Source organism: Notothenia rossii, assembly GCF_949606895.1.
Source record: "Notothenia rossii genome assembly, chromosome: 9".
Lineage (NCBI taxonomy): Eukaryota > Metazoa > Chordata > Actinopteri > Perciformes > Nototheniidae > Notothenia > Notothenia rossii.
In genome coordinates this window covers 61,587,470-61,595,802 of record NC_136907.1, presented here as the reverse complement: position 1 = coordinate 61,595,802, position 8,333 = coordinate 61,587,470, and the positions used below count along the sequence as shown (strand labels likewise).

The 8,333-nt window shown below is 40.6% G+C and overlaps 2 protein-coding genes across 4 annotated transcripts; one reads left to right on the top strand and one right to left on the bottom strand.

The window, feature by feature from the left end:
* The first annotated feature begins 209 nt into the window (after positions 1-209).
* On the top strand, positions 210-3,439 carry sf3a2 (splicing factor 3a, subunit 2). The gene is made up of 8 exons (XM_079648519.1): positions 210-352; positions 1,109-1,398; positions 1,516-1,562; positions 1,685-1,794; positions 1,915-1,964; positions 2,578-2,718; positions 2,797-2,865; positions 2,961-3,439. The coding sequence occupies exons 2-8, from the start codon at positions 1,201-1,203 to the stop codon at positions 3,219-3,221; spliced, it is 876 nt and encodes a 291-aa protein (XP_079504645.1). The 5' UTR covers positions 210-352; positions 1,109-1,200; the 3' UTR covers positions 3,222-3,439.
* Positions 3,440-3,652: 213 nt separating this feature from the next.
* Positions 3,653-7,130, bottom strand: LOC307018323 (uncharacterized protein). Of its 3 annotated transcripts, none has more exons than XM_079648521.1 (7): positions 7,007-7,130; positions 6,341-6,441; positions 5,018-5,046; positions 4,848-4,923; positions 4,611-4,745; positions 4,432-4,532; positions 3,653-4,316 (listed from the first exon to the last, which is right to left on the bottom strand). In XM_079648521.1, the coding sequence occupies exons 2-7, from the start codon at positions 6,432-6,434 to the stop codon at positions 3,948-3,950; spliced, it is 804 nt and encodes a 267-aa protein (XP_079504647.1). In that variant the 5' UTR covers positions 6,435-6,441; positions 7,007-7,130; the 3' UTR covers positions 3,653-3,947. The 3 variants fall into 3 exon arrangements, with proteins under 3 accessions (XP_079504647.1, XP_079504646.1, XP_079504648.1); XM_079648520.1 differs by having other exon boundaries at positions 7,011-7,130; XM_079648522.1 differs by lacking the exon at positions 7,007-7,130 and having other exon boundaries at positions 5,018-5,092; positions 6,341-6,439.
* Between the last annotated feature and the right edge of the window lie 1,203 nt (positions 7,131-8,333).

Sequence of the window (8,333 nt, the reverse complement as noted above, 5' to 3'; positions counted from 1 at the left end):
ATGTACTTTTCTCTGGTGAAAGATTTCTTCAGTACATTTACACCAGTATCACCAGTACACTCACTCAATAACAAGTTTTAGGTACTTGTATTTGAGTATTTTCATAGTGTGCCAATCCAATACATTTCAGAGAAAAAGCACATTTAAGTTTTACTTCAACACGTTTTATTTGCCAGCTATAGTTACTTTGCAGATATAAAGATGATTCTGAAATGTGCCACATGTAGGAATACTCCAGAACAACAGGGGGCAGTAATGCACCTGAAGTTTTTTTCCAACCGCTGAAGAGGGAAACCACCTGAGCATGCGCAATGCTGATTTACAGGGGCATGATCCTTACGTTGTGCTGTCGGTGAGTGTTTTGAACAAAGTAAACTGTTTACACTATCCTTTACATGTGTATTCTTTAGTTTTACATATAAATTATCAATGTATAAATACATATACAGAGATAGCTCCTTTTTAGGTGGGGGGGTCTTCGATCATATGTTGAAATGTGTTGAAATCTCTCAATGAATAGCTGTTAGCTTAGCATTGTCGTGCGAGCGCTACCATATTCTAACAAACTGCAGCTAACTACAGTTCGTAGTTTTTGTCATTTGTTTTCTAGCTTGATAAAAAAAATTCTCCTCTTTTCTGCTATGTATTTTATCTGGTCAATAACGAATATTTGTCTAAATAAGTGTGTTGTTGCCCATTAGTAAGACCGATCACTTACAAGGGAAGTTAGCATAAAGTAGCGCAGCCAGTCATTGTATTGTTTTTTAACTACATGAAATGTGTGCCAAACTAGTTCTAGAAAGTCTTGGTTCCGGAAGTGTTTGTTTTCAACATTCCTTTTGAAATTGTGGGGGAACTTACTGCAGTACTCCTCAAACCGTTTACATGCAAAGGAGACCTGAACTAGTATCTAGACTAGAGCAATGCACTTAATACAGTATATATCATAGAGCCAAGTCAGTAATCTTGTATTGCTTACTCCTAAGTGATAACTCCATACATGGCACTGTTTTACACCACAATCCAGTAACACATGGTACGGTAATAACAGTTAACACTATTCTATATTTATAGTTTCACTGACATTGTTTGCTTTATCTTTCTTCAGATAATCAGCAACATCTTCTCTGAGTGCCTGTCCAGTGTCAGCTGGGCAACGCCTGTGGGTTTCTGAGTGATTGAGCCCATCACCTTGCAAAGATGGATTTCCAGCATCGAGCTGGAGGGAAGACGGGGAGCGGTGGGGTGGCCTCCTCCTCTGAAAGTAACCGGGACAGACGAGAGCGGTTACGCCAGCTGGCCCTGGAGACTATTGACATCAATAAAGACCCCTACTTTATGAAAAATCATTTAGGGTCATACGAGTGCAAACTTTGCTTGACTCTTCATAACAATGAGGTGAGGAGGCAGACAATGATACTTTCCTGTATGGTGCTAGAAGTTACCCTAACTTAATAATACATTTCCTGTTATCGGAGTATCCTGTTTGACAAATCGCTCTTCTCTACTTTACAGGGCAGCTACTTGGCTCACACACAAGGAAAGAAACATCAGACCAACTTGTAAGTGCAACACGCCATTTGTTTAGCGTTCTTGGTGACCAATTAATTGTACCGCAACAATTCACGCAACAACCCACATCATTTTTCTACAGTTAAAAAATAATATATTTTCTTTGTTTCAGGGCCCGGAGAGCAGCCAAAGAGGCAAAAGAAGCTCCTGCCCAGCCAGCTCCTGCCAAAGTGAAAGTTGAGGTCAAGAAGTTTGTCAAAATTGGTCGACCGGGATACAAAGGTAAGCGAGTTGAGTTGTTATGAGACAGTGCAGTGATTATTTTTGTCTTGTACTTACCAGGGTTTACCTGCAAATGTATTACATTTTATTATCCAATCAATGTCTTTCTTTTCTTTATAGTAACCAAACAGAGGGACTCGGAGACTGGACAGCAGTCCCTACTTTTCCAGGTTAGTGTCTTTTTGATGGAATAAAAAAAAACGAGTTATTATTTCTCACCTAATGCGGTTACACATTGGTGAATTAGCCTATGGCCCACTGATATTGCAAAATTTATTTATTTCCTCTTTTACCAAGTCTAGTCTGTGGCTACTTACCTGGAAACATTGCTGTATCAGGTCCTTAATGCAAACCAAACACTTCCTACTGCTGCAGCCTCACATCAAAATGACTTGTACTGGAAAAACAAAAGTTGGCTTATAAGAAAGTTACAGGAAATGCATTGGCTTACATCCTACTTCTGATGAAATAGCTGTAAATAGATATTTTCTAGGTTTTTGATTCTCTCTCCCAAGGCTGGCTACATACTGTACTTCTTTTAAACAAACATTTTCTCAATCTGAAAGAACTCTCTGGTACAGTGGGACAGATATTGTGGATGTATTTGGCCTGTTATCGTACACAGTCTGGTTCAAACCTAAAAACAGACGAGCAGACAAATTTGGTCCTGTTGACCAAATTAAAACATCGCCCTGTGTTTAAACACGTTTTTTTCACTGGCTAATTATTTACTTTCAAAAACAAGTCTGTAAGTTATCTGTTTTTTACTCCTCTGTTCATCAGATTGACTACCCAGAGATCGCTGAAGGAATCGGACCCAGGCATCGTTTTATGTCTGCTTACGAGCAGCGCATCGAGCCCCCTGATCGCCGTTGGCAGTACCTGCTTCTGGCTGCTGAACCGTACGAGACCATTGCATTTAAGGTGAGCTTTAACTGCACTTTAATTTTCCTCTGTAGTCTTTTTTTCTTAGACACAACATCACCATCTTTGCTCTTTCAGGTCCCGAGTAGAGAAATTGATAAAGCAGAAAACCGCTTCTGGACCCACTGGAACAGAGAAACTAAACAGGTACTTAGAAGCTGTTTAACATTTTTTACCACTATGTTTTATTTCAGGAATGAGAAAATATGTGTTTAACCTGTCTGTGTTATTTTTCCTCCCAGTTCTTCCTACAGTTCCATTTCAAAATGGAGAAAGCTATTTCCCAGTCCAGCGGACCCCCGCCTCCTGTTGGTGTGAAGCGTCCTCCTCCTCTCATGAGTGGACATCGCCAGCCAAACGATAATATGCCCCCTCCCCCGCCAGGAGGGATGCCCCCTCTCCCACCTGGTGCCCCCGGTAACCCCCATATGCCCCATCAGATGCCCATGCCCCCCATGCCAATGAGGCCGCCTCCTCCTGAGAGCCTCATGTCTAATAATTGATTCCCTACCAGCAGATCGTGATTGCTTTCAATGACGTTGAAAGTCTACATCTAGTCGATTTTTATACATTTGTTTGATTTATGTAAATGTGTAGGGCAGCCCGTATTGACCCCACTGTTTTGTATAAATGCTTACTTTCTGGATGTGGAGCTATGATTGAGAATAGCTCATCTTTTAACATTCTGTTTTTTGTAATTAAATTCTTTGGTGAAAAAACATTTGCATTGGATTCTGTGTTTTTCCAAAGACATAACGCACACACTAACACACTAAGGTTTATTGACCTGTCCCGGGATTGTGCGAATGGATTATAGCACATGAAAATAGAAGCAGTGCAGACATATTAAGGCATGAAGAGGCTGATAAGGAAAGAAGCTTGACTTTACGGGGAACAAATATTTTTGAAGCAGCTCTTGATGAAATAACAAGCCTTGTGGGTAAACTTTTATTTTAATTGTATTGACAGTAAACTGAGCTGGTACGATTGATAAGCAATTTAATAAAGATGTAGATTTTTCACCTCTAAAGGCCTCAAAACGATCACAGGTTTAAATAAAGCAGTCAGAAATTTGAATAAAACAAAAATGTCACTACACAAAATCACATCTGTCTAGCAAAGCAGCCGAAATCTACCATATTGACATTGAAGTCATTTATCTGGAAGCAATACTTATGAGTAAGTATAAGCATATTTAAAAGAGGAAATTGGAACAGTAGAAAATGAACTCATCCTTTTTGAGTCTTTTTCTTCTTTTCCTGCAGCTTTTTAGTCTTCTCATGCTTTACCTCCTCATTTTCTTCCTCCTCATCTTCCTCATCTGCTGTTTTTTCAGGTTCCTCCTTTTCATCAATTGTCTTCATATCTTTTATTTCTTCGACCCTGGCTTTCTTAGCTCTCCTGTCCTTTAATTTCCCTTCTTTTGGCTTCATGAGTTTTTTGTCTGGCAGTGGCTTGTTTCTAAGACCTCTTGATGCTCCTTTCTTTGACTTTCCTTTTTTGACAAGTCCATCATCGTCTTCATCTTCCTCCTCATCCTCTTCATCGTCTAGGTCTGGCAGCCACCAAAACATGGCTTCCCAAAGAGTTGTCTCGGGCTAGGGGGTAGGGAAACGCAAGTGGTTGACACAATACAGCAAGACAAGACAGACAAGAAAGGTGTTTATTTTGAGGTTGGATGATAAACTTGTCACAGGTGAATCCTGTCTTTACCTCGGGTGGCTGTCCTCTATGTCGTAATGAGCCTGAACGTCTCACTATCACACCAACTTCTTCCTCTTCCTCCTCTGCTGTCCTCTTACCACGTAGAGTTTCTGTTTTTTCAAAAGAGACCACTCAGTCACAGCAGTCATGTCATGTTGTAACTATGGTGCTACTTCCAGTTTACTTGCCATGAAGCCTATGAAAGCCAGAGGTGAGCACCAGGATGGAAATGACCACAAATAGACAGCGGTTGAGGGTGACATTCTCCCAGGGGGCTTCAATATGTGTCAAGTTTTGGACGGACAAGGGTTTGTGCAAAGATGCTGAAGGAAATGAAGGAAAAGGATTGGGTGATGTTATTGAAATCGAGAAAAGAAAACACTGAAATCTGATGGAGGTTAAGGAGTTCGATGGAAATGACTCACTTGTTCTGGGGATGCTGGGTTCCCTTGGTAAAATCTTGGGTTCTGATCTTGGTTGTTGTGGAAATGGAGCCATTTCCTGTCAAAAAACAACATGTATAGCTTAGAAGAAAATATGTATAGGGATGTGAACACAGTCAAAAATGATCCATGTTGGTTGTTTTCTATCTCACCTCTCTGATTTTCCTCGAAGCGTACATTTCTGCAACAGACAGATGAAGATTTACTGATGGGGGATATCATAAATCCTGAACAATAAACAAGCATTAACTCAAGCTGTTGTATGTACATATATTCTGCTTGGCTGACGTGTTTGATTTCACTAATGTATTATTTACATCAAATGCAACTCTACTCTGCCAACGTTATATTTGATTACAGACGGACATGACAGGTTAATAAAACTAAGGGATGCGAGGTGTGTGTAAATCAACCTACCAACACTCACAATGACTATATTAAAATAATGTTATGTTATGTTGTATTAGGCTGATCCTAAGCAGCTAAATATGTGCATGTTTGACTGTAATTACCACTTAGGACTTGTATTATCTATTTATAGGGACCGTGTTAATTTAAACTATGCAGGTTTGCTGATCACTGTTACTTGGCACACTGTATGTGTACAATGATAATGTGTTTGCCTTTTGTTTTTCGTTTGGCATTTTTGTATTTATTTGTATAGTTATAACTTATTTATTGATGCTGATATTTCGCTTGCCATGTGAATGCATATTTATTGGTTCATCGACGTATATAATACTTTTAAGGAGTGCAGTTTTAAGTATTTATTTGACAGGAGTCTAAATTATTATTGTCACTATAAAGAGTGTTTTACTTTGTTTGACCAACGTCTTGGTTAAAGGTTTAATTATTTATCAAATTAGCACTAAAAACAAAGAAAGTGAAGCTGATGAAATATAGAGAAGTTTTGCAGATATTGTATCATCAACCTACGTATTGGAAAATTAAAGCATGGGGCAAATTAAATTGGCCCTACATAAAATCATTAGGATTCTTGCCCTGGGGACCTCAAAAGACTAAATAATTATTTCCGCCTGGACCAAAGTGCTGCCAAATAAAAACACATTCTCCCATCCTTTCAGACATGTAAGAGCTCTTCCTCACAAGGAGGACTTTGTGTGTGTGTTTGGAGAGATTGAATCTGATTACACCAAACATCCATTTAGCATGGCTGCATTATCACTGTGTAGCCTGTGACCAGGAGTCATATTTCAGAGGCTCCCTGTTCTGCTGCTCCTAAGTATTTATAGAGTCGAACAATATATGCACAATGGATGAAGGCTTTTATGTGCAGGCATTACAGATATGGTGTGTGTGTGTGTGTGTGTGTGTGTGTGTGTGTGTGTGTGTGTGTGTGTGTGTGTGTGTGTGTGTGTGTGTGTGTGCGTGCGTGCGTGCGTGCGTGCGTGCGTGCGTGCGTGCGTGCGTGCATGCGTGTGTGCGTGTGTGTGTGTGTGAGTGTGTGTGGCCACCTGGTCTGCGGATCTGTCGAACAGGCTTCTGTGGAGGAGGATCTGCTGTTGATGGCCCTAACTCCTCTTCAAATGTCTCATAGCTTTCTTCCATCCCTCGCCTGAGGGAACGAGAGGGCAGAAGATGACGGTGGCTCAAAAGTGATTTGTTTTCTAATTATTCAGCAGATATACAAATGTACATATTAATACACAGAGCTTTTCGTTTGAACTTGGCTGCCACTTCAATATATGGATTGTTGGTACATTGTTACCATCCCACAACAGTGTGATTCAATGGGTCAAAATGTTGTTACAGCTGTTATTCTTCACTTTGTAAAAGTTATATCCACAGTCTCATTAGCATTTCACATTGGCTGCACAAAATGACACAGCTAAAAGGTCAACTTCCTTAGTTTATGAAAAAATGTAAGCCGTTTCTTGACCTTCACATTTATAAATGAATGCTGTGAAGCTCTTATGTCTTACATGACATTTCTACATGGACATTGAGCTAATGTCCTAGCAGCCCTATAAATAGATGAAGCAAAGCCACTGGAGAGACAGATGGATACACAGTGCATAGAAATACACAAAGAGAAAAGGGCCGATGTTACCATTTTCCCCCTGGCTAGTCTCTCTCGTGATGAAGCCCAACCTTTGAACCTGAATGAAATAAGGACCTACCTGCCTCGACATTTGGGGTCCCTCCGGGCAGCTTCAGGGAGCCTTTGTCACAGAGCTTGTTGTTCCTCTGCAGAAATGGCAGCAGAGTCACACTCTGAGCGGTCTGACAGCTGAGCACAGGTGTCTGGGAAGGAAAAAACAAAAAAAGAATTGAGTGTCAGTCAGAGGCGTTGATCGAGGGAGGGTTGACATAAACATGTGCGAGTCAGCTGCCCAAAGAGAAATCTCAGAGGGTAAGAATAGGGCCACACCTAGCCCAATTCTTAGAAAAAAAACGAGACATTTGGGAACAATCTTACAAAACTGTAAGCCTATTTGGTACTGATTCAACAGACAGGAGCAACAGGGCAATGTCTCTACAAATTAGTTGGGACCTTTATATAGACAAGTAATCTCACTGAGACACAGCGTCTCATTCTTGAGAGAAACGAGTTTAAAACCAAAACAGCAATTTAATACACAGAGACGGACAGGACATTCATACAAAGGCAATATAAATATAATATAAAAAAGTCCCAAAGTGAAACAAGAAAAACCCAATAATTGTGAAAGATAAAGCTTTTATTTAAAAATGTATTCCCACTTTCTTGTCTGAAAATGTGGACATAATATATGGACACTCTTTTATATCTTACCAGCAGAGAGCGCCACTGTACTTGTAAAATGGAGCTTCAGCCTGCTTTGCTCCATAAATGAAGTCTGTAGTCTGTCAGGCTGACTGGCCGTCATGCAGATTAGCAGAAGGCCTGACTGCCTTTGTACTAACTGACCATCAGCCGCGTCCTCTACATCAAACACTTAAGACACATATTACAATTTTGTCAATCAAATTATAATCCTAATGTTGCCTGAGTGCATCTTTATTTCAACCGTGTGTGTGTGTGTGTGTGTGTGTGTGTGTGTGTGTGTGTGTGTGAGAGTGTGTGTGTGTGTGTGTGTGTGTGTGTGTGTGTGTGTGTGTGTGTGTGTGTGTGTGTGTGTGTGTGTGTGTGTGTGTGTGTGTGTGTGTGTGTGTGTGTGTGTGTGTGTGTGTGTGTGACAACCAGCCATGTAAACAGATGTAAAGATGATTGGTTTATATCGGGGTGAGGTGGTTGCAGGCCACCTTTCAGTAGGAGAGAGGAAGTGTTGGTAAACAGACTTGTGGTGATGTTGATGACTCATGCTTTTGCTGGGACTTTGCCCAATTCCAGCTAGTCACACATTGCTATACCCATCGTCAGTAATCCCTTTGAAGGGGACATAAGCTCTCCAACCTTTTGCCATGGGTGGACTCACCAAGAGAAGGTCAGGGTCTCAAATGGTACCCAGAGCTAATGTCTCAGAA

Coding starts and splice junctions, on each gene's coding strand:
- sf3a2 (XM_079648519.1), top strand. CDS start 1,201: ATGGATTTCCAGCATCGAGCTGGAGGGAAGACGGGGAGCGGTGGGGTG. Junction 1,563..1,684: donor AAGAAACATCAGACCAACTT/GTAAGTGCAACA, acceptor TCTTTGTTTCAG/GGCCCGGAGAGCAGCCAAAG. Junction 1,795..1,914: donor TGGTCGACCGGGATACAAAG/GTAAGCGAGTTG, acceptor TTTTCTTTATAG/TAACCAAACAGAGGGACTCG.
- LOC307018323 (XM_079648520.1), bottom strand. Junction 4,924..5,017: donor CTTCGAGGAAAATCAGAGAG/GTGAGATAGAAA, acceptor GTTTTTTGACAG/GAAATGGCTCCATTTCCACA. Junction 4,746..4,847: donor ACCCAGCATCCCCAGAACAA/GTGAGTCATTTC, acceptor CATTTCCTTCAG/CATCTTTGCACAAACCCTTG.